This window comes from Lontra canadensis, unplaced genomic scaffold (assembly GCF_010015895.1).
Source record: "Lontra canadensis isolate GAN:19392208 unplaced genomic scaffold, GSC_riverotter_1.0 scaffold21, whole genome shotgun sequence".
In the NCBI taxonomy this organism is placed as follows: domain Eukaryota; kingdom Metazoa; phylum Chordata; class Mammalia; order Carnivora; family Mustelidae; genus Lontra; species Lontra canadensis.
The window spans coordinates 14,692,954-14,718,183 of record NW_022631015.1 but is presented as its reverse complement, the minus strand read 5'-3'; the positions used below and the strand labels follow the sequence as shown (position 1 = coordinate 14,718,183).

General features: G+C 41.5%; 1 protein-coding gene across 1 annotated transcript in view; it reads left to right on the top strand.

The window, feature by feature from the left end:
* The window catches only part of DTNBP1 (dystrobrevin binding protein 1), a 127,360-nt gene that overhangs the window by 30,576 nt on the left and 71,554 nt on the right, over positions 1–25,230 (top strand). Inside the window, exons 5-6 of the mRNA XM_032861604.1 lie at positions 5,714–5,846; positions 18,147–18,279. Of these exons, the coding sequence (XP_032717495.1) occupies positions 5,714–5,846; positions 18,147–18,279 (266 nt within the window). The remainder of the gene's footprint in view (positions 1–5,713; positions 5,847–18,146; positions 18,280–25,230) is intronic.

Genomic DNA, 25,230 nt, shown 5'->3' with positions numbered 1-25,230 from the left:
ATTTTGGATACTAGCCCTTAATCTGGTAAGACATTTCCAAGTATCTGCTCCCGATCTGTACGTTGTCTTTCGGTTTTGTTGACTGTTTCCTTCGCAGTGCAAAAAGCTTTTCGTCTTGATGAAGTCCCAATAGTTCATTTTTGCCTTTGTTTTTCTTGCCTTTGGTGATGTGTCTAGCAAGAAATTACTGAGGCCGAGGTCACAGTCAAACAAAATCTCTAGGGTTTTGATGGATTCCTGTCTCACACTGAGGTCTTTCATCCATCTGGACTCTATTTTCGTGTGTGGTATAAGAAAATGGTCCAGTTTCATTTTTTGACATGTGGCTGTCCAATTTTCCCAACACCATTTATTGAAGAGACTGTCTTTTTTCCATTGGACATTTTTTCCTGCTTTGTTGACCATAGAGTTGAGGGTCCATTTCTGAGCTCTCTATTCTCTTCCATTGATCTGTGTGTCTGTTTTTGTGCCAGTACCATACGGTCTTGATGGTTACAGCTTTGTAATAGAGCTAGAAGTCTGGAATTGTGATGCCGCCAGCTTTGGTTTTCTTTTTCAACATTCTTTTGGCTATTCAGGATCTTTTCTGGTTCCGTACAAATTTTAGGATATTTGTTCCAGCCCTGTGAAGAATGTTGATGGTATTTTGATAGGGATTGCACTGAATGTATAGATTGCTCTAGGTAGCATAGGCATTTTAACAGTATTTGTTCTTCCAATCCATGAACATGGAACATTTTCCCATTTCTTTGTATCTTCCTCAATTTCTTTCATGAGTACTTTATAGTTTTCTGAGTACAGATCCTTTGCCTCTTTGGTTAGGTTTATGCGTAGGTGTCATGTGGTTTTTGGTGCAATTGTGAATGGAATCGATTCCTTAATTTCTCTTCTTTCTTAGTGTTTAGAAATGCAGCTGATTTCTGTGCATTGATTTTATATTCTGCCACTTTGCTGATTTCCTCTATGAGTTGTGGAAATTTTGGGTGAAATCTTTTGGGTTTTCCACATAGAGTATCATATCATCTGCAAAGAGTGAGAGTTTGATGTCTTCTTTGCCAGTTTGGATGCCTTTCGTTTCTTTTTGTTGTCTGATTGCTGAGGCTAAGACTTCTAGTACTATGTTGAACAACAGTGGTTATAGTGGACATCCCTGTTGTGTTCCTGACCTTAGGGGGAAAAGCTTTGTTTTTCCCCCATTGAAAATGATATTTGCTATTGGCTTTTCATATATGGCTGTTATGATATTGAGGTATGTTCCCTCTATCTCTATACTGTTTTAATCAAGAAAGGATGCTATACTTTGTCAAATGCTTTTTCTGTGTCTGTTGAGAGGATCATATCGTTCTTATCCTTTCTTTTATTAATGTATCACATTGATTTGCTGATGTTGAACCAACCTTGCAGCCCAGGAATAAATCCCATTTGGTCGTGGTGAATAATCTTTTTAATGCACTGTTGGATCCTATTGGGTAGCATGTTGGTGAGAATTTTGTTGAGAATTTTGACATCCATGTTCAGTAGGGATATTGGTCTGTAGTTGTCTTTTTGGTGGGATCTTTATCTGCTTTTGGGATCAAGGTAATACTTGCCTCATAAAATGAGTTTAGAAGTTTTCCTTCCATTTCTGTTTTTTGAAACAGATATTCTTCTTCTTCAAATGTTTGGTAGAATTCCCCTGGGAAGCCATCTGGCCCTAGGCTCTTGTTTGTTGGGAGATTTTTGATTACTGCTTCAATTTCTTTGCTGGTTATGGGTCTGCTCAGGTTTTCTATTTCTTTCTGTTTCGGGTTTGGTAGTTTATATGTTATTAGGAATGCGTCCATTTCTTCCAGATTCTCATAAATGAATCTTTAAAAAAAAGACAATTTATTTTAAAGCCTGATGTATTTTTTTTTAATTTTTAAAAATTTTTTTAAATTTCTTTTCAGTGTTCGAGAATTCATTCTTTATGCACCACACCCAGTGCTCCATGCAATACGTGCCCTCCATAATACCCACCACCAGGCTCCCCCAACCTCCAAAACCCTCAGTTTGTTTCTCAGAGTCCACAGGCCTTCTGATGTATTGTTGAGACATACGTAAGTTTTTAAAATGTATAGCTTTGATACGCATGGTGTTAAACCTATGATGAGTTATATTTTGTCAGATTGTGCTCACGTGAAAGGCCAAACAACCTGCCGGGGCAAATATACTTAAGAACCAGTCATTCTTTTTTGACAAGTTATTTTATACTCATTTCCTTTAAAGCTTTTTCTTACTATATAGTCTTAAAATTCAGACAGTATCTTGTAAAATAAACATTCGTAGTCAATAGTAGTACTTTTTTTTTTTTTTTTACAAGTTCTTTGACTTTTTTTCCTAGCAATATTATAAATGAAGAATAATGTTAGGGGTTAGACTCTGAGGGCAGTTTTTAAAAGCTAGACTTCTAGTGCATTATTTGCTTCTAATTCCTATTGCTGTGAAGTATTTGCTTGTCTTCATGTTGAACTCCTTAGGTTCATGGTAGAACAGTGAAGTGTACGCTGGTTAAATGAGACATGCTTCACTGTCTGGTCCAGTGTGTCTCTCCTCTGGCTGCGGCAGAAAGTTCACTGAACTGGGTGATGGAAATCCTACTTTCTGCACTAGTCTATTTGACCTTGGGCTCCTAACTTGGTTTCTCTGTTGTTAGTTTCCCCGTCTATATAATGGCGTAACACTACCTACCTTGCTTACCATATGAAGTTGTTTAGAAATCACATGAAATTGTGTACCCCAAAACATTGAGCTGTTGAGTTTGCTATTCTCCTTTTGTCTTCATGCTCCTGCTTCAGTGTCCATGGGAAGGAATTTTGGAATGAAGCACGGCGGGTTTGCTTTAATTGTTTGAGTTCGATTTCCTGGTGTTTGATCTGGCTTTATTCAGAATTGTTTATTTAGAGGTGGAAAAACTGGCCTTCTGGTGATAGATCATTTCTTATCATTAAGTAGAGTTGAAGTATGGTTTTTTAGAATGTTTTCTTCCGCTAGCTTCTCTCTTCTTCCTTGCCTACACCCCTGTAGCGCAATCTCTAGAATACTGAGTGAGGGCCTGGACTTAAGTGTCAAATTCCATGGGATTGATCTCAGTCCACGGAGGCCCTGAAAAGAGACATAGCTTCATTACACGTAAGGACCTTTATCTGTAAAATGGAGGTGCTAGAAGTGCTTAGTTTATAAGGTTGCTGTGTGGTTTAAATGAGAAAATATATGTAAATTGCTTAGCATAGGACTTGGCCCATAGAAAATGCTCAATGTTTTTAGTATTATTGCATAATCATTGATAATGATTTTTGAGAATCCATTCAGTGTCTCATTCTTTTAAATAAAAATGGTATTTTAGTGTATTCTTATATTTTTTCTGTATATGTTGCTTCTATCCTGTATTGAGAATGTAATTTTCAATTTTGTGGAAGCTGTGAACTAGATTGTAGTTGTTTTAATATTTATGTTGCACTTTCAGTAAGAAGTGGTTAATATAAAAAAAATTGTTCTCGATTTTTCAAAGTAACCTAATTAACCAGGGTAATTAAGATTTCACAGACTTTATTAAAAAAAAAAAATACACCATGTACCAGGAAAAATATATTTAGCCTTAAATCAGCCCTGTGATCCAGGAATTTTTATTTATTTATTTATTTATTTTTTGAGTTTAAAAAGTGAAGCTAATTTGAGAGACCTGCTGTGAGGATTTAAGCCCCCAGGGGGCAGGATTTTTTTTTTTTTTTTTTTTTAAGATTTTATTTATTTGACAGAGATCACAAGTAGGCAGAGAGGCAGGCAGAGAGAGGAGGAAGCAGGCTCCCCGCTGAGCAGAGAGCCCGATGTGGGGCTCGATCCCAGGACCCTGGGATCATGACCTGAGCCAAAGGTAGAGGCTTAACCCACTGAGCCACCCAGGCGCCCCTGTTTTGTTCACTGTTACATCTCCGTAGCCTGAACAGTGCCTGGCAGACAGGGAGCAGTCAGTACAAGTTGATTTTAGGGACACAGATCCTCATGTCAGGCCTTAGTTTCCTTATCACTGCACAGCCAGATATGGTAGCATCGCTCAGCATTTCTTAAACTACTCTTAGCCATCTTTATAAAAGTGGTTGGCAATACACATTTTTAAGTATATGAAATTAATGAGCTGTGCCACCTGGGTAAAGCTTGGTGTCACCTCTCCAGCTCAGCGGAGGCTTGTCCTGGGGAGATGACGTGGTCTTCTCTCCCGTATGGGCCAGAAAGCAATGGGGATGTGTGTGAGCCAGGGGACACAGTAAGGAAACCAGGCAGCTTTTAACCCCTCTGTTGGAGCTTAGTTCTTTTGTTGCCATGTTGGAATTTCTAGAATATTAAAATGTAGAAACTGAAGCAATCTAGCACTACATACAAGTAACTTTGCACTTGATTTTGATATTTTTATTTCTCCAAAGTAATTTGTTACCTTAGTGGGATATAGTAAGAATTTGTGTTCAGGGGCGCCTGGGTGACTTGGTAAGTTAAGCATCTGACTCTTTTTTTTTTTTTTTTTAAAAGCATCTGACTCTTGATTTCAGCTCAGGTCATGATCTCCGGGTCCTGGGATCAAGTCCAGCATGGGGCTCTGCGTTCAGCGGGGAGTCTACTTGTCCCTCTGCACTTCCTCCCTAAGCTTGTGTGTGCATAGGTGCACATGTGCACATGCTCTCTCTCTCTCAAATTTTTTTTTAAAAAGTCTTTTAAAAAATTTGTTCATGTTCTTACTTGAGAAATCTTAATCTCGGGATGAATAGATTGCCTTTCTATTTTTTTTTTTTAACTGAATTGTGAACTCTGACTTACAGATAAAATTCAAATGCATTTCCTTCTGTTATATAAGGAATTTTGCATTCTTTGTATTTACTGTACTACTGTGGTTATCTTTCACAATTCTTGCTTATTGTTGGTGGTGTTTTCAAAAGATGACCTCTCCCTGCTCCTTCTAAATCTTATTCTAAGCTCTTTCCCTCCCATTATAAGACCAAAACAGAATTGTCTGGGAGAAACTCCCAATTGCCATTTTCTGTATAGTCTTCAGTAAAAGAGGTTAGCGTTCTTTCAGGCCCGTCTAGTATGTCACAGCCGTGCTATCAGGAGCTTTACGTCTGAATTCCTTCTCTGTTAACAGTGCTTTCCCCCATTTTTTCTGGAATCGGTCAGTTGCCTTAATTCCTTCACATACAAGTAGTGTTTACGTTACTTTTTGCAGTGTGTTGCTGTTTAAATTCAATCGTATGTATTCTAAATGGATTCAGTAACTTTTCTGTTCATAAAAGCCCTTTTGTAAAGCAAATAATTATCCGATAATTGTGGTTTGGGTTGTCGTGTTTTCTTTTCCGTTGTTAGTGTTGGGTTTTTGATTTATTTTTTCTAGATTTGGATTTTCAAATACATAGTTTCCTTAAAAACAGGGTATACTTAGTGATTTCTAAGGTCAGTTCTGGACTTTCTCTTCTCCGGGTTATGATGCAGTGAGACAAGCAGTAATTTGAGGTTTTCTGCACTGAATGTGAAGCTGGTGCTTTTCTAAGAAAGAAAACAAGTCCAGTTTTCTCGGGAGGGGGGCGGGTCCTGTTGTGGACACTCAGTGGAGGGGTTTTAAAGATAACATTGAGTAACCCTCATTCTGCTGTCATTTCCTGGTGCCTGAAATCTGCTTTGACTTTGCCCTTGCTCCTCTGTGTTGCAGCTGGTGGACAGCGAGGTGGTTATGCTCTCAGCGCACTGGGAGAAGAAGAGGGCGAGCCTGGTGCAGTTACAGGAGCAGCTCCAGCAGCTTCCCGGCTTAGTAGCGGATTTGGAATCCATGACAGCAAGTCTGAGTGAGTTTCATGTTTGTATCATGTCCATCACTTTTAGGAAGGGGAATAATTTGGACAGAAATGGGAAGAAATTCAAAGCCCTCTAAGAATACATTAAATTCTTAGTTAATATGATTTTTTGGAAAAGAGTGACTTCTAACTATAATTTGTAACTGTAACTTATAACTATAATTTCATGTCTGATTAACAGAGGATTGGACAGGAAATAGTTTGAAAGTACAGAAATTATTTCGAAAATAAATCACTAACCTTTTTGCTTTTGTTCAGCTCAGGATGCACAATTATAATTTTTTGATTCTTAGAGTGACTCGGGTGTGTGTGTGTGACATTGTATCTCAGTGTAAAAGGATAAATATACGGGGCGCCTGGGTGGCTCGGGTGATTAAGTGTCTGACTCTTGATCTCAGCTCAGGTCTTGATCTCAGGGTCATGAGTTTGAGCCCCGCATTGGGACCCGCGTTGGGTGTGCAGCCTACTTAAAAAAAAAAAAGTACAAATATATAAAATAAAAGGGGTTATAGTGACTTTGTTCTGGTTGTAGCATGTACTCTGGAAGTTATTGCTTTAAAAATGAGGTCTGCTTAGAGCTTTGTGTCTTGAAATGTGTTTTTTTTTTTTTTTTTCCCCCTCGAACACTTGAGAGATGAAACAAACCCAGGCAAATGAGGGTTCCTGTTTGGCTCAATTTATACCTGATGAGGTTCATATTGTTTTGTTTTCATTGGAATGAATTTTGCTGATATTCTTCATTTCTTGGGTTTATAGTCAAAAAATTCCCTTTTATGTTTGATAGCGCCACATGATGGGATAATACTGTGGCTCACTTTTCTGACCGAGCTTAAGATCTTAGTGAAGTATAAGAGGTAGGAGTATCTATGCAGGAAATAAATATCCCAGGCCAATAACCTGATTCAGTCTTATAGGTAAGAAGGTACAGATATCCTGTCATCTCTGCGAGGTGCTCTACAAACATGATCTGTAATCCTCACATGAACCCTTTAAAAGTAGCTATTACTATCCTACTTTATAGCTAAGGAAAGTAAGTCTCAGAGAGACCATGAGTTGCTCAGGGTGGCACAGTTAATAAGTTGTGGTTCCAGGATCCCAGTCACAGAGATGATGTCCTTAGTGGGGGATGAGACAGGATGGCAACTGTCAGCCTCATCAACTATATGCTCTTTTTTTAAGATTTATTATTTATTTGAGAGAGAGAGAGAGCAAGTGGGAAGGGTAGAGGAAGAGGGAGAGAGAATCTTGAGTTGAAGGCATATCCCAGTGTGGGACCTGAGATCACCACCAGAGCCAAAACCAAGAATCAAGACACGTAACAGACTCTGCCCCCGCGTACCCCCCATGAACTGTATTCTGAAAGCCCTGGCTGTTACAGGCATCACCTGGAGCCCATGTTTTGTTGTTTTTGAATCAGGGCATGAAAAAGAGATTCTGGGTCTTAAGAGAAATGTAAAAAAGCTGTGGTTGCCCTCTGCCGCACTTCCCTCTTGTGGGTATAGTAATGATCTGTCTCAATAGAGATCTATTTCTCAATAGAGAAATAGCCTCCAAGACATTTGGGATTTTCTTTTTAGCCACTTTATTTTGGCCTATCTTCCTGCATCTGTCTGAATCATTGGCTTTAAATTGGTCGTGTATTTCTTTACAGGTGGGAAAACCTCCCTTCTTCTTTCCTAGCTGGGAGTAAACGCTGTTGATAGGTGGTGTTCTTGGTTTGATACCACTTTATTGATTAAGGGCATTTTGCCACAATTCTAATTATTCTCCTAGTTAATTCTGCTTGGGAAATGCAGTTTATATAAGCCTTACTTAAAACAGAATATACAAGCGTGCCTCAGATACCGTGGGACTTGGTTCCAGACCAGGGCAGTAAAGCAGACATTGCGATCAAGTGAGTCAGATGAATTTTTTTGGTTTTCCAGCTCATATAAAAGTTATGTTTACATTATAGTCTGTTAAGTGTGTACTAGTATATGTCAAAAAATTATGTATGTACCTTAATTAAAAAAGTACTTCGTTGCTGGGGTGCCTGGGTGGCACTGTCAGTTGGGTGTCTGACTCTAGGTTTTGGCTCAGGTTGTGATCTCGGGGTCCTGGGATTGAGCCCTGTGTCAGGCTCTCTGCTCAGTATGGAGTCTGCTTGGGATTTTTTTTCTCCCTCTCCCTCTGTGCTTACAGCTCTTGCTCTCACACACACTCTTTCTGTCTCTAAAATTAAATAAATATTAAAAAAAGAATACGTCATTGCTGAACAATGCCAATACCTCAGCTTCCAGCGAGTTGCCGTCTTCCTGCTGGTGGAGGGTCTTGCGTCTGTGCTGCTGGCCGCTGACTGGCCAGGGTGCTGGTTGCCGAAGGTGGGGTGGCTGTGGAAGTTCTTAAAATAACACAGTAATGAAGTTGGCTTCATCGATTGACTCTGACTTTCATGATTTCCCTGTAGCTTGTGATGCTGTTTGGTAGCATTTTACCCACAGTAGAACGTCTTTCTGAATTGAAGCCAGTCCTCTCTGACCCTGCTGCTGCTCGATCAACTAAATTTATATCATGCTCTAAATCACTCACTGTCGTTCCAACAATCTTCACGGCATCATCACCCAGAGAAGCTTCCGTCTCAAGAAACCACTTTCTTTCCTCATCCATAACGAGCCTCTCCTCATGAGGTCTGATCACGAGACGGCAGCAGCTCAGCCCATCTTCAGGCTCCACATCTAACGCTGGTTCTCCAGCTCTTTCTGCCACTTCTGCGGTGACTTCCGCCACTGACATCCTGAACCCCTCTAGGTCATCCTTGCGGGTGGGAATCAGCTTCTTCCAAACTCCTGTTCATGTTGATAGTTTGACCTCTTCCCATGAATCATGAATGTCTTATTGGCATCTAGAATGGTGAGTTCTTTCTGGAAGATTTCCAATTTGCTTTGCCAAGATAAACCAGAGGAATCACTGTCTATGGCAACTTCAGCCTTACAAAATGTCTCTCTTAAGAAATAAGACTTAGAAGTCGAAATGACTCCTTGATCCACAGGCTGCAGAACAGATGTGTCAGCAGGCGTGAGAACAACATACATCATGTCCATCTCCACCAGCTCCTGCGTGACCTGGTGTGTTGTCAATGAGCTGTCCTATTTTGAAAGGAATCTTTTTTCCTGGGCAGAAGTTCTCAACAGTGGGCTTGAAATATTCAACCATGTTGCAAACAAATGTGCTGTCATCAGGCTTTGTTGTTCCATTTATAGAACACAAGGTTCTTAAAGAACCTAGGGTCTTCAGAATGGTGAATGAACACTGGCTTCAACATCAGGTCAACTGCTGCGTTGGCCCCTAACAACACAGTCCGCCTGTGCTTTGAAGGCAGGCATTGGCTTCTCCTCTCCAGCTACGGAAGTCCTGGGGGGCATCTTCTTCCACAACAAGGCTGCTTCTGAAAATCTGTGCTTGGTGCAGCCGCCTGCATTAGCTCTCAGCTCGATCTTCTGGAGAACTTGCTGCAGCTTCTCCCTCCGCACCTGCTGCTTCACCTTGCGCTTGGTGTTACAGAGATGGTTTCTTTCCTTAAACCTCTTGAACCAACCTCTCCCGGCTTCAGATTTTTCTTCTGCAGCCTCCTCATCTCTCAGCCTCCACAGAGCTGAAGAGAGTCAGGGCCTGGCTCCGGAGTAGACTTTGGCTTAAAGGAATGTTGTGGCTGGTTTGATCTTCTGTCCACACCGCTCAAACTTTCTCCATGTTGGCAATACGACTGTGTTGCTTTCTTATCATTCATGGGTTTGTTAGAGTAGTACTTTTCATTTCCTTCAAGAACTTTCTCTTTGCATTTACACCTTTGCTAACTGCTTGGTACAAAAGGCCTTGCTGCTTTCAACCTGTCTCAGCTTTCATCATGCCTTCCTCACTGAGCTTAATCATTTCTAGCTTTTGATTTAAAGTGAGAGACGTATGACTTTTCCTTTCACTTAAATACTTAAAGGCCATTGTATGGTTGTTAATTGGCCTCATTGCAGTATTGTTGAGTCTCAGGGACTAGGGAGGCTCCAGGAGGTGGGGGGGGCGGCGGGGAGCGGCCCCTTGGTAGAGAGAACACACACAATATTTACCAGTTAAGTTCGCTGTCTTTTATAGGTGTGGTTCATGGCATCTCAGATCAGTGACAGTAGCAACATCAAAGATTACTGATCACAGATCACCATAGTAATAGTAAAGTTTGGAATATCGTGAGAGTTACCAAAATGTGACATAGAGACATGCAGTGAGTAAATGCTGTTGGAAAAATGGCACCAGTAAACTTGCTCCAGGCAGGGTGGTCACAAACTTTGAATTTGTAAATAACACAGTATCTGTGAAGCACCGTAAAATGAGGTATGCTTATTTTGAAGAGTTTATTGTTTGCTTAAAAATAGCTCAAATCTAGGTGGTTTTCATATCTGTTGCCAGTCTGAATTATCATTAGCATTTGAAATACATGCTGTCTGTGGTTTTCACTGTGTTGTTGTTCTTTGTCTGATATGTAGTTAGTTAGTAATGTATACCGCTATCCACATTATGCTGTATACAGTACTGTCACAGTAATGTACCCGGCTGTAGAACAGACAACAGGAAGTCTGAAGGCCTCCTGTCTGTTGACTTTGAAATCGAGACTTTTAGATAACTTAAACATCTTGGACCGGGTGCTGATATTCTTTACAATAGGAAAATATTTTAAAGCCAAATTTCGTGGGGTAGGTTATATAATCATATATCTAGATCATTAATGTAGTTTTTTTTTTTTTAAAGATTTTGTTTATTTGACACACAGAGATCACAAGTAGGCAGAGAGGCAGGCGGGGGTGGGGGGGGGGAGCAGGCTCCCCGCAGAGCAGAGAGCCCAATATGGGGCTCGATCCCAGGACCCTGAGATCATGACCTGAGCTGAAGGCAGAGGCTTAACCCACTGAACCACCCAGGCTCCCTATGAGTTCATTTTAAGGAGTATGTACCATTCCTAGATATTGGAACCCAGTGTTTTATTTATTTTTTCTGGAACCCAGTGTTTAAATGTTTGCTCATATATTGCTGGATTCTTTTATTTTTTGGCAGCTTCAGAATCTCTCTTATCACCTGAATACTTTGACATAATAGTACAAGGCTTAAATAGTCAAGCAAATTATTTTAAAAATTTTAAAAACTAGGAAATAGTAACTGACCTGTATATAGTCCCAGGGTTCCCTTAACTTCTTTGAACTTTGTGCTCTGTCAGATCTGATACCGTATCCAGTGGGTCCCGCCATCTTCCGGGCTACATGTCCTTTTCGGACTTGCTCTGACCTCTAGACCGTCTGCCCTTTAATTACAGAGTAAAGGACTTATGTGATGTGAGCAATCTGAACCTTGATGATGCTTTTAACTGTGCCTTATCTTATAGCTTAATAAACACAACTCCTGATTACCTGATCCCCAGGAATTGTGATGTAAGACTGGATAATCCCTTCTTTTTTTTTTTTTTTTTTTTTTTTTTCAAATGGAGTGGGATCCATTCATCTCACATAAGCCTGTGTAATAGATAATTACTGGTAGTTTGGTGTTAAAAAAGAAAATGACGATATGCTGGGAACTAGAGAATAAGGGCCGTGAACTTCTCTCATATCTGGGTTTGGATCCCAATACCACAGCCTCGTGTGGGACCCTGTGCAGGCCTCTTGAGCGCTCCAAGCTTGTTTCCTTGCAGAAAGAGGATGAGAGTTCCTGCTTCAGAGGGTGGTTGGAGGGTTGAACAAGATGACAGATGTACGGAGGGCGCTCAGCTCAGTGCTTAGTACCTAATGAGACATGTACTGTGTGCCATGGGCTCTGGGTAGGCACGGGGACTACAGCACTGCACGGGACTGGGTACCTGCAGATGCCGTTGTTCTAGTGGGAGTCTCTCCAGCCTTTGCAAATGCACAAAACCACTATTCTTTGACAGAAGGGTTTGGGTGGATGTTACTCAACTGAGCTTATCGCTAAAACTGGGTAGGTAGCATGAAATGTGGTAGGTGAACAGTGTCATAGTCTGAACATCGGTAGATTATGTATAAGGAGAACAAAAAATGGAATGTTGTCAACCACCTGCTACAGACGTGCTTCTTCTAAAATAACCAGTGTCCATGTTGTCATAAAACCTGGTAAATGTGTGGAAAGTATTGAATTCTCTTGAACTTCCACTAGAGGGTAGCCTAACCCTGTTCATGTGTTGAAGTTTAACACGTCAAGGGCCCCTCAGAGTTTTTGCTCTCGCTTAGTTTATTTTAAGTGACCCACTTTGAAAAGACTGTTCTCTTCTTCCAGAGCAGAAGAATCTGTGAATTCTTAGATAACAAAGTGCTGTGAGAGTGACAGCCATAGACTCAGTTTGTATCTTTCTTTTGCTGTGACCTAACCTGATACACTGTTGTTTTGCTGTCTTTCTGGAATTTGAGAGCCTCTAGACAGTCGACTGCCCCAGCTACAAGCGTCTCGGGAACTAGGTTATTTTTATTGTTCAGGTTCCTTTCTGAGATTAGACCCTTCGGGAGGCACATTAACTCTCTTTAGACACCTTTTCATGTGCTCCCCAGATCTCGTCTGTGCCATAACGGCACTTGCAAGTTAATGTACTTCTTAAAGTTCCGCATCACTACTCTATTATCGTATTACATAAAAGGGTAATGTAAGCATTTGAAGATTCTTTCAAGCCTTTTAGTACCTGGCCTCTGTGACCTCTGGGTTTGCAACCAGAGGAGATTTCTTTCTTCTTCGAGGCTACTTGTTTTGTTAGAAAAGTACTCATTAAGTATGAAATAATTTTAGTGTGCCGCCCCATTCTTCATACGTAAGTGGTTCCCCTGCAGATAATATGTATTTCAAACAAATGGCCCAAAGAAAAATGCCAGACAGAATCGCTCTTCCTCTGGGACAGTCTCCTCACAAAGATTTGTGAGGCTCTCTCCTGCACAGCTGTCAGGCATTCCCACATGGCTTTTCACAATAAAATTCCACCGATCTTTTCCACTGATCACTAAATAAGACATATGCTGTTGTTCGAGCGAGCAGAGTGGTCAAGTCTGAGCTTCTCGTGAAGGTGCCTGTGGAGGCCTGCTGGTGTTTTATGCACATGCATTCTGAGTTTGGTTGCCTACTTCCTCATATATCCGATTCATTTGGTCTTGGAAAATGAGAAGGTTGTGACTGGGACATTCAGTTTCTGCCATTTATATGCAATATGGGGGCACCTGGGTGGCTCAGGGGGTTAAGCCTCTGCATTTGGCTCAGGTCATGATCTCAGGGTCCTGGGATCGAGCCCTGCATCGGGCTTTCTGCTCAGCAGGGAGCATGCTCCCCACCCCCCCCACCCCACGTCTCTGCCTACTTGTGATCTTTGTCAAATAAATAAATATTTTTTAAAAAAAGAATAAATGCAATATAAAATATTCAGAGTACACATCACATACATATGCTTGCAATTATTTAAAAGAACTTTTTAAAGTTTTTAATATAAAAAGGGAAGAAAATTTATTTTTGTCAGTATAGTTCTTCTGCATTTGATTACTGATTTCAAGCCAGTAAAAGTTAAAATGGAAAATTTCCATTGCTTTTGCTGCTCTAACTCACTGATAAAGGGGCCTGGTCTGACATATCAATAACAAAGTACCATTGTGTTGCCTGATGTTTTCTAACTTCTCTGCCTGTGTTTAATTTATCCTTTTACAAAATTTAGCATAACCTCCTAATATTTAAGTTCGATGAGCACGAATCATGCGGTTGCTTTTGTGGTTATTATTTGATGTTTTAGTGGGATAGAGCCATTCTTAGTTGAGTTTAGTAGACTAGGTATTACGGGATACAAACATGCAAACATACAGTTAATACCCTTAAGACCCTTCCTGATTCCTGAGAGAATACTCAGGAATATACAAGTAGTCGTAGAATATCAGAGTTTAAGCTCTGTGCGAGGTTCAGAGGTGTGGAAGCGCAGGAGAGGAGGGAGGGCAGCGAGCACAGGCACCCCAGGAGCAGACAGAGTCAGAGAGACAGGAAGGTGCATGAGTTGTCTTAGGGTGGTGAGTGGTCCCGAAGGAAGGAAGTAGTGAGACTGGAAAAGTAGGCTGTGGCCCTTGGTGGGGCGGGGTGGGGAGATGACAAATATACTAAGATGAATACTTAGATGAATACTAAATAAAGGTGTTAAACTAGATTCTTTTCTTTTTTTTAGATTTTATTTATTGATTTGAATGAGAGTAGGGGGATGGAGCAGAGGAAGAGGAAGAGAGAATCTCAACCAGACTCCCCCCCCCCCTCCATCTGCCCTCTACCCCCATCCCCTGCAGGGAGCCTGATGCGGGGCTTGATCCCAGGACCCTGAGATCATGACCTGAGCTGAAGGCAGACGCTTAACCGACTGAGCCACCCAGGCGCCCCTACACTGGTTTCTTCAAGTACTCAGGAACCTTTAACTTAATAAAAGAAGAGAACAGAAATAGGAATTTGTGGTAGCAATGAAATGGACACTGAGTCTCCCAAGTGTTTTAGATCTAGATTTGCCATTCTGAAACAAGAACATGAAGCTGTTGGTCAATTCTGAAGCGTGTACTGTTTGTTTCTTAGTAGTAGTCCCAGGCTGGTGCTAAACCAGTCCCATGTTCCACTTGGTTGCCATTTTATTAACACAAGAGTGAACCAGGGTGGCAAGTTTAGTATGTATCTAGAAGACTGTTTCTCTCCATGAGAAATGAACTGGCCTGCGTAGGTATCAAGTCATATCATTCAAGTTCCTGGCCTCATTAGTTCTCTATCACAACAGAGCTAGCCTCTAAATACAAGTTGCCATCTGTCCCAGTAAAAATTAAAAACGTAAATACGTATGTGTATGTCTTCAAACACAGAACAAGTATTAATTCCATTACTTTTGTTTTATCAAAATCATTTGAAATGTAATCCCCCTCACTTACAAGGGATCTTAAATCTAACAACATAGTTTTGAGTATAATTTATAGGTGTGTCAGTTTCCTAGAAAAAGTGAAATTCTCTTGATATTTTGGTCTGTTAGATCCATAGGTGTTCACAACGTGATCATTTTTGGTCTATAAAATTATTAGTTTCAAATGACTTTTGTATGAGGGGGCTCAGTCAGTTGAGCATCCTACTCTTGGTCTTGGCTCAAGTCATGATCCCAGGTTCATGTGATGGAGCGCTGTGTCAGGCTCCGTGCTCAGTGGGGAGTCTGCTTGAGATTTTCTCCCTCTGCCTCCCTGTCTGCTGTCCTCCCTCCCCCTTGCTTGCATGAGTGTGCGTGTGGACTCTCTCTCTCAAATGAAATCTTTTAAAAAATAAATGACTTTCATGGAACTCAGCTATTTTTTATACATTTTTTTCTCTCCATCTTTTTTTAAGATTTTATTTATTTATTTGACAGACAGAGATCACAAGTAGGCAGAGAGGCAGGCGGGGTGGGGGTGGGGAATCAGGCTCCCTGCTGAGTAGAGAGCCCTAAGTGGGGCTCCATCCCAGGACCCTGGGATCATGACCTGAGCCAAAGGCAGAGGTTTTAACCCACTGAGCCACCCAAGCACCCCTTTCTCTGCATTTTTTTTTAAAGATTTTATTTATTTATTTGACAGAGATCACAAGTAGGCAGAGAGAGAGGAAAGGAAGCGGGCTCCCTGCTGAGCAGAGAGCCCGATGTGGGACTTGATCTCAGGACCCTGAGATCATGACCTGAGCGGAAGGCAGAGGCTTTAACCCACTGAGCCACCCAGGCGTCCCTTTCTCTGCATTTTAATAGTCAATTATAAATTACTGTCAAGTGCTAAGTTAGGTGCACTTTGTATTTATGTGTAGGTATATAGTGTTTATATGCTGGGCTCCATTGGACCCTTTTGACAGCTTTGGAAGATGTGAACTGTTAGCCCTATTTTCACTGATGAGATGTCTTACGTCACTGTAAGGGGCAGAGCTGGTTTCCAAGTGCGCTTCAAAGCCCTCCTCCTGGCCAGTCCCCCGTATGCTAAGGATAACAACTTAACATGCATGATACTGCAGGAACCAAGTAGCTTAGAGTTAAATGGATTTCATATTAAATTTAATTATTCTAGTTCTTATCACTAATCAAAGTGAAATAGCCTTTTAAATAATCCTATTAGCTATGATCGCCATTTAAGACCCCGTCAAGCCAGTTATAACAGAATGAGCTGAACACTGCTTCTTCAGGGCCAGTAGCCCTAGCTCCCAGACTGAGGCGCCTACTCGTTTTTCCACTTAATGTAATAACAATAACAAAATAATGTAAACAGCAGTGAATACAGTAACATCATTCTACCAGTTTTCCCGCACATGAATTCTCTATGTACCATGCAGGTCATTATTAAAAAACTTGGATTTAATTCCTCGTGGACTGAAATTTAGATTTTGCATATGGTTTCGGGTTAGGCTTTCCATGATCACGTCTCACATATAGTGAGTCTTCTGTGGCCCTGGAAGATAGATTGAAAGCTGCTATGAACTGCGTGACCGTCAGCCCTTTGCAGCCCTCGTACAGATTTACTTACGGTGACCTGTCAATATCTGGGAGTACCTGAAGTGCTTTTGAAAAGGAGTACTAAACTGTCATCACGCTTTCACTTTTCTGTAAAATTTTATTTTCCCCCAAATCCCTGTTTTTAAGCCCTAAATTCTACCAAACAGAAGAGGGAGGTTGGATAGCTAGCCTGGATATTTAGATAGATCTTTGGATCACAGGTTACAAAGAGGCCAAAATTTGCATCTTAATAACCGTAAAACTGCAAGTTGAAATTTGTGGAGTTTGCGTCTAATCCCGATGCTACAAAAGCTGCTTCGGGCGGTCCTGCGGAAATCCAGCAGACACATGAAGGAATTAGATGCACCATGATTTCATTTAGCTGTTTGTGTGAAAGCGAGACCTGAAGTCTACACAGCTAACTCGCTCCTTCCCTGCTGCCCCATCCCTTCCCCACTGGGTGGCTGGGACTTCCAGATTCGAGGGTCCTTCTCTTGCTGGACCTTCCCCTCACCTCCCTCATCTGTGTTAGGCGCCACTCTGAGTTTCCTGAGCTCTGCATGCCTCACTCTGCCAGGACGTGGTGTCGTTGAAATACGTCTCTCCTGCTTTCAGCTCTTTGGCACAAGGACTGTCTTTTTCATCTCTGTATCCAGTGTCTGGCACACAGGGTGTTTGGCAAATGGGCACAGTGCTGTTGGAGTTCTCTAAAATCTTCGACCTCTAAAACTTCTCTCGTGTTGGAGGAAACAACCAGCCCTCACTTCTACAACTAGGAAGTCCTCGTTCACCAAGCACCCGATCATTTCAGAAATTGTTGTAGCACAGGACGGACTTGGTTTTGATTCCCAGTTGCCCTTCAGTCGCTAGGTGACCTTGGGCAAAGCGCTGAATTAATTTCTGCAGGCTTTGGTCTTGGATCTTTTTAAATGAAGGTTTTTACTGGAACATGACCTCCATGTTCCAGTAAAGCTGCCAAGCTCTGTGGCCTAGAGACACAGTAGACACCTTAGTGGTCTGGTTAGCAGAGCTGAGGCTCTTGCCCACCAGCCTGTGCCCTGGGCTTACCAGGTCTGTGCAGCTTGGCAGTGACATGTGAAGATTGCCATGGACCATTTGCCAGGGCAAAACAAATGCTCTGCTCAAGTCACTTGGAATCTCAAATTTTAAATTATGTTTGGTATAATTTGTGTTAATTATAATTTGCTATATTCTCCTTTGAAAATTGATTATTCACATGTGGTTTATGGGATCATTAGGATATCACATTAGATGAATCACGATGCTCTGTTTCCTCATCACCCTGGTTAATAGAATATTTAAAGTATTTTGGAAGATTACATTTGCAAATACTTGAAATATAAAAATAAAGTCAAGATAATTTGAGGTACATTTTAAAGATGGTCAATATATTTTATTTTGCTTCAAGAAAGCTTAATGAAGGGGCGCCTGGGTGGCTCAGCAGGTTAAAGCCTCTGCCTTTGGCTCAGGTCATGATCTCAGGGTCCTGGGATCAAGTCCTGCATCGGGGTCTCTGCTCAGTGGGAAGCCTGCTTCCCTTCCTCTCTCTCTGCCTGCCTCTCTGCCTAGTTGTGATCTCTCTCTCTCTAATAAATAAAATCTTTTAAAAAAAAAAAAAAGAAAGTAAGCTTAATGAAGAATATTAAAGACAGTTTCAACATTTTAAACTTTGTAACTTTTGGACATTTTTTTTTCCTCTGTAATCAAAGATTCTGACTTTTTACGTTTGTTTTCTAATTTTTTTGGACCTTCTGTACTTCCAGCTCATTTAGAGGCTAGCTTTGAGGAAGTCGAAAACCACCTGCTGAATCTGGAGGATTTATGTGGACAGTGTGAATTGGAAAGATACAAACATATGCAGTCCCAACAGCTGGAAAATTACAAGAAAAATAAGAGGTGAGTTTGAAAAATTGGTCAGCAGTATTCATTTACATGTTCTTCTTTATAAGTTTGGGCCAATAAAAGACAAAGGTTGCAACATGTAAAGCTCATTTGTAAGCTTTCCAGAATATGACCTTTATATACATACGTGGTTTGGTACCACTGTGTGTTGCCATTTTATGGAGATGAGGCTGGGATCAAAGGTGGAGGGGAGCAGAGCCACAGGCGGAGTTCTCCCAAAAATTCTGCAGGAGCCCTGGCCTCATTTCCTCCCAAGTGGCATATCCTGAGCCACTTTTTCCCTTTTCTTTCCTTTCTCCTCCTTTATTATTAGAGCAGGAAGAAAAGGAACCTGAGCCCAGACTGGGGAAAGAGGCTTGTGGAGTTTGAAGCTTAGCTTTGTCACACGCTGGTTGTGAGGCCTTATGCGATTACTTGATCTCTCTTAGCCTCAGTGTCTCTGGCTGATAGTGAGGATGATACTGTACCCACTTCCTAGAGTTGTGAGCATTAGATGAGGTAAGAGCCATCAGGCCCAGTCAGCTCTGTAAGTATTAGTTATACTCATGACTGTTGTCATGGGGCTGATAAGAACTTGATGCAGAAGAGAATCCCGAGGGTGACAGCTTATGGGACCAGCTGTAGCATCCCAGTTCATACAGTGCCACCTTGGGCAGGCTCGGGGGGTCTCTGGTTGCTGATGAGGGTGCTGAGACGGTCTGGGGTCTGCCCTGCACAGAGCAGGGAGTAGAGCTGAGGGGGGGGCGGTGTCTGTGATAGGTGCGAGAAAGCAGAAGTTGTGTGATTGGAGTCGGGCTTAGGGCTAAGAACAGATTTGGAGGGAGAGGAAGAAAGATCAGCGGGGCAGGGTACCCTGTGGGTTTTAAGATTATTGGCAAATTGAGTTGTTAAGGAGGTAAAGGAGGAGTGGGTTGTTGACATGGACAGGAAGTGCTGATCACTGGCATACAGGAGGTTAAAAAAAAAAAAAGCGAAGCTAATATGTGGGTATTATAGATAATCACACTGACATCATAGTTTTCTAGAATAATGCCAAGGGATGGGGCGGAGATGAAACTGAGTATTCTGAAATTTTTGGTCAGGTCCATGTGTTCCTAGGGTTGGGTCTTAGATGTTAATGAGCCAGAAGAATCACCTGGGCAGTGTTTCAAATGCAAACTCCTGGGCTCCATCCTTGGACAGCCCCAATTGACAAGTTAATTCCAATGGTTTTGCTGTAGACAAGCCTTCCAGGCAGTTCTGTCACGGGCAGTTCAGGGAGAGACCTTTTAAGAGACAGCAGGTGGAGGTGAGATGGGGCGGTGGGCAGGCTGTACATGGAAGAGCTTCGAAAGGAGCCCCACGGGGGCTGTGGATAAAATTGCTTGGAGAAGTTTATATGAATTTTTCTGGAGGTGCTTTCTGTAAATTGCATTTGCCTACAGAAATTACAGGAGGGTATGTGGCAGCCTTAAGAATGGAGTCCTTTTCACAGATATGACTTTTGAATGAGTGGGTGAGCGCTGGGACCCAGGGACTTTCAGACTCAATCATGGGGCATGAGAGATGAGCTTTCTCTCCAGAAGAGAAGAGAAGAATCCAAGATACCAGAGTTCGAGATGGTCAAGTTAGAGATGGTTTGGCTTGTCTGTAATTTTAAATGAAAAAGTAGGGAAATAGTCTGTTGTCAAAGTGTTAATCATGTAAAGAAGTTTATTTATAAAACAGTAGGTTTCAAGGAGCATAATAGGAAGGCTTAGAATTTTGAAAGGAAACTTTTGCAGGAAATCGGGCAGCATGTGTACAAGTCTTCTGAACCCTAGAAGTTACATGGTTTCCTCATCTGTAAAATGGAGATAATAAAGGACCTTGTAGGGTTATGTTAAGGATTTGGTTGGTAACGTGCTAAGAATAGTGCTCAGCACGGGGTGAATGCTGTGTCACTTGGCCCGCACTGGCTGACTTGTATGAGAACGTGTACAGCTGGATTAAGGGGTATTCCGTATTTGTACCAGTTACGTTGTTCCACTAGTTGAACACAGGAATCGTATGAGTATCGTGGTTTTTCTATTCCATATGTGTTAATATTGATTATTTGTAAAAGGATATCTGGTACTTTAGTATGTAAAATTAAATTTCAGATTTTTATAACCTGATTAGATAGAAAAGAGTAACAAGATTTGGAGCTATGAGGTTTTATATCTTTCTTTTCTTCACTTTCACCCAGTGACTTAAATGTATTTTAATTAATACATTATAATTTATATGTTATAAAATGAAAATTAATTTTAGTATTTGGAGAGCAGCACTGCCTGTAATTTAAGTGAAAGTCAGAATATACTGAATGGGTCTTAATATGTTTCACGTAATTGAAATGACACAGCATTGGTCTTTTAAGAGATAGAATTATGTAGTGTGTCTTTAAACTCAAAAGACCCAAGTCCTGGCTCTGTTGGTTACCAACTTGGTCGCTAAGCCTTACCAATAATGTAAACAGTTGATCAACACATACTTTGTATATTTCATGTACTGTATGCTATAATCTTAGAATAAGCTACAGAAAAAATATTACTAAGAAAATCATAGGGGAAAATACATTTATAGTATTATACTCTATTTATCAAAGAAAAATCTGTGGATACACAGACCCATGCCATTCAAACCTGTGTCGTTTAATGGTTAACTGAAAATTGAAAACAGCGGGGTTCATTGAGAGTCTGCGTATCACACAGTAGGGCTATTTTGGCCTCTGTCCTCACTGGCTGGCAGAAGTCTGACAGCCAGTCTTACACCCCCTGTGCAGATTATTGGAGGGCTCATCTGAGAAATTGAGCAGCCCGAGAGAAAAGACCTGCCCATATGGACCTTTGGGGGAGTGCTCTGATGAAAGAGCAGGGTCCGCTTCGTAGCACCCCTCCCCCATGCTGAGCTCCACACTGGTGTGTGTGATTTCTAATCAGCTTCATGGTGCCTCACTCTTAAATAGGAAGGGGTAGCTGGGGAGTAATAGCCAATGGAGGAAAGCTTCCAGAGTGAAAGGGGCCAAAATAAATAGAAAATAAACAAACTAATAATAATTTTAAAAAGCACCCAGACAAATGAGAGACTGTAAGGGGAACAAAAGGAAACTTACAAACAGAAATCATAGTTAATAGCCTCAGGTATACGAGGCCACCTTCTAAGAGACCATTTTGCATTTATGAGACATGAACAGGATGCTACAGAAAAGGAATGGTAAGAGATAAGAAATGGTAAGAGATAAGAAAGAGCTCTCAAAAATAAAACATGACAGCAGAAGTAGTAAACTTCAGCTGAAGTACTGGGAGATCAGGTTTGGCCTCTATGTAAGAAAGCACAAAGATAAGAAAAGCTAAGAATGTTGAGAAAATTACAGAATTCATTCCTGAGTCCCGTATCTGACTACTAGAAGCTTCAGAAAGAAAGGGGGAGAAAGGCAAATCTGTTAAAGAACTAGCACAAGATAACTGTTCAGAACTGAATGATATGAATAAGTTTGAAAGGGCCCACCAAGTACCTGACAAAATGAGTGGGAAAAATCCATTGTCAATGCATATTTTTATAAATTTCACTACACTAGGAATAGAGGTCATAAGAGTCTTCAGAAAAATCTTCATATTAAGGATCAGGAATCAAAAGGAACTTGAGAATGGTTCTAGCGCTGGAGAGTGATTTTCACTTTACATTTGCTGAGCAACATTTTCATCAAGTGGGAGGAAATGGTTGTTTCCAGGCGTACAGGGGCTCCGATTTCGCTCATGCACATACCGTATCGGGAAGCCGTGGGAGGATATGCTATACCGACAAGGGAATAAACCAGGGAGAAGGAAGAACGGACACAGAAGAGACATGAATTGCAGTGAGGATCCAACGAGTTCGAAAGAGAAACAACGGGAATGCTCAGCGGGATGGCAAAGAGAAGTCTGAAGAGGCCCGGTGAGCAATCCAGACTGGAGAAGGAAGACCTTCTGGAGGATTCCAAGAGCAATGTTCAAGGGAAAAAAATGAAACTAATGGGTTGTCTGATAAGCTTGATCATATTGAGAGTTTTATAAGCTCTGATGGCAAGTCTTCAGTGATAGGTAAAACGGGCCAAACAAGGCAACTGTTAACACTAAGGGAGAACACAGTTTTACCAGAAGAGAAATAAAACACCGTATGACTCCGTTCCAGACAGTATTTATAGAACTCTGTAATACCTAATGTGGAGTTAGGCTGCAATTCTGATATAACTTACTGGAAAGATGGAGAAGCTTGCAGACCATGAGGGAGGGATTGAAGAAAGCTCACCCTCGGGCTTCCACAGCAGGAGAGCAATATGTGATATTTAAAATAGAAAAAAATGAATATCGCTGTTGGCATATTGCTTAGAAAAAATGGAAGTAAATACCAGAAATAGCCAAAAGAATGGAATGTAGTTTCTTGTGAAAAGCAGGACAGGAAGGTGGAGAGAGCTGGGGCAGGGAACTCTGATCCTCCTCATGGCTAAAGCCTGTGGGCACTAGTTGACTTAAGGAATGTACATGTGTCATTTTGATAAATACAGAAACTGAATTTAAAAACACTCTAGAAGGACGCCTGGGTGGCTCAGTCTGTTAAGACGCTGCCTTTGGCTTGGGTCGTGATCCCAGGGTCCTGGGATCAAGTCCCGCTTTGGGCTCATTGCTCAGCGGAGAGCCTGCTTCTCTCTCTGCCTCTGCCTGCTCGTGCGCTCGCGCGCGCTCGCTCTCTCTCTGATAAATAAATAAATAAATAAATAAATAAAATCTTTAAAAAAAAAATACTCTAGACTGAGAAGATTGCCACTGACAAAACCTTCCATGATCACGTAAGTTCCAGAAGCACTCCATCCTATATTTGCCTCGTGGAGTTTTGTAGGACAGGTCAGTGCCTTCAGAGTGCTGGGAATTCCTGTAGTAAAGAAATTTGTTTGATCCAGCCCCTCACAGCTTGCTTGTTCCCAAACCAGTCTGTGTGTAATACATGTTAAAATGCCATGACTTGGTATTCTCTGTATAACACCATCTGAAAAATTTTCAAATACTGGTTCCCCAAATTATTTGATTGCACAGGGAAGACTTTCTTAAAAATAAACCTCCTTCCTTTTTAACAAGATGCCCTGCAATCTGAACTATGACTTTTCTTGCTCTAAAGAAGATAACAAAAGATTGGTAACAAAAGATTGGCTAGGGAGTGTGTGTGTGTGTGTGTGTGTGTGTGTGTGTGTGGTGTGTGTGGTGTGTGTTTTAAAACTGCACACTGGGCACCTGGATGGCTCAGTTGGTTAAGTGTCTGACTTTTTCCGCCCCCTTGAGATTTATTTATTTATTTATTTATTTGAGAGAAAAGAAGCAGGAAGGAGGGGAAGAGGGAGCTGGAGAGGCAGACACCCCGTTGAGCAGGGAGCCCAACTCAGGACTGGATCCCAGGACCCTGAGATCATGACCTGAGCTGAAGGCAGAGGCTTCATGAACTGAGCCCCACTTGATGCATCAAGCATCTGACTCTTGATTTTGTGGCTGAGACGTCAGATAATTCAGAAGATGCATTAGCTGTACATGCCTAACTCATGGATTCCTGGCAATAGGAAATAAATACTTTTCATCAGATAAGAAGAGTTAATATTTTTTTTTATTTGAGGATAATTGACAAGAGTCAGTATTTTGTACATGAGCCAAAATAACTTCAAACCATTCACATGTTTGTCTATCGCTAACAGAAGAATGGACCTGAGATTTGGAAATAGTCATGGTATTTGGTGGGGGCAGGGGGTTACAGATGTGTAACAAAGTATAATTTCTTTTCTTTCTTTTTTAAGATTTATTCACTTATTTTAGAGAGAACGAGTAGGGGGGGCAGAGGGAGAGAGAGGATCCCAAGCAGAATTCACACTGGGTGTAGAGCCCGACCTCATGACCCTGATAGCATGACCTGAGCCAAACCAAGAGTCGGATGTTTAGCCGACTGTGCCACGCAGGCGCCCCTGTAATAAAGTATAATTTCTGGTGACTATGTAGGATTTGAAGAAAATAAAACAGGATAATGTTCTCGTGGTAAGGTGGTGGGGGAAGGTGCTGTCATCAGGGTGAGCGGGGAAGGGACTTCTGAGAAGGTCCACGAGAACCAGGACCTGAATGGGAAGGCAGCCGTGTAAAGATCTAGCATTACACAGTTCCACGCAGAAGGAAGAAGAGGGACAAAAAGCCTGAGTCATGGGGTCCCTGGGTGCTTGGTGAACCATCACCAGTTGGTGAAGCATCTGCCATGGCTCAGGTCATGATCCCAGGGTCCTGGGATCGAGCCCTGCATCGGGCTCCCTGCTCAGTGGGGAGCCTGCTTCTCCCTCTGCCTCTGCCTGCTGCTCCCCCTGCTTGCTCTCTGTCAAATAAATAGATAAAATCTTAAAAAAACAAAAACAAAAACTGAATCATGAGCACTGTTAGAGAATGGAGAAGTGGAGAATCCCAGCCTTCTGAATTTCTCATCTTTCCACCATTATGTTCCTTAGCATGCTTACTAAGATTCTTTCACAATAATTATCCTTAAAACCATACATAAGTGTGTAACTTTATTAAAACATTTCTTATTTTCAAATTTCGGGATCTTTTGTTTTCTTCAGCATGCAGCATACTGTCAGAATTTCTCTGAAAATAGCTACATCTTGAAGACCGTGATTTTAGTGATTCCACTTAATTATAAATGACTTATAATTTTCACAGTCCTCTGTTGGTCTTGAAATCTGCTCAGCGGCATACTAAAACATTTTTCACTGGTTCAGACTTTGGAGCTGGGTTGTTATCTCTTAGAAACTCTTGTTGGTTCGGGTGGGGGAGGGTGACTGCTTCTGTTGAGGTCTAGTGATCACGCATATCTTGAGAAAGTTACTCCTTTTACTTTCTGTGTCACGGGTAATGCTAAGAAACTGTGCTCTCTCTCTGTTATTTGGTA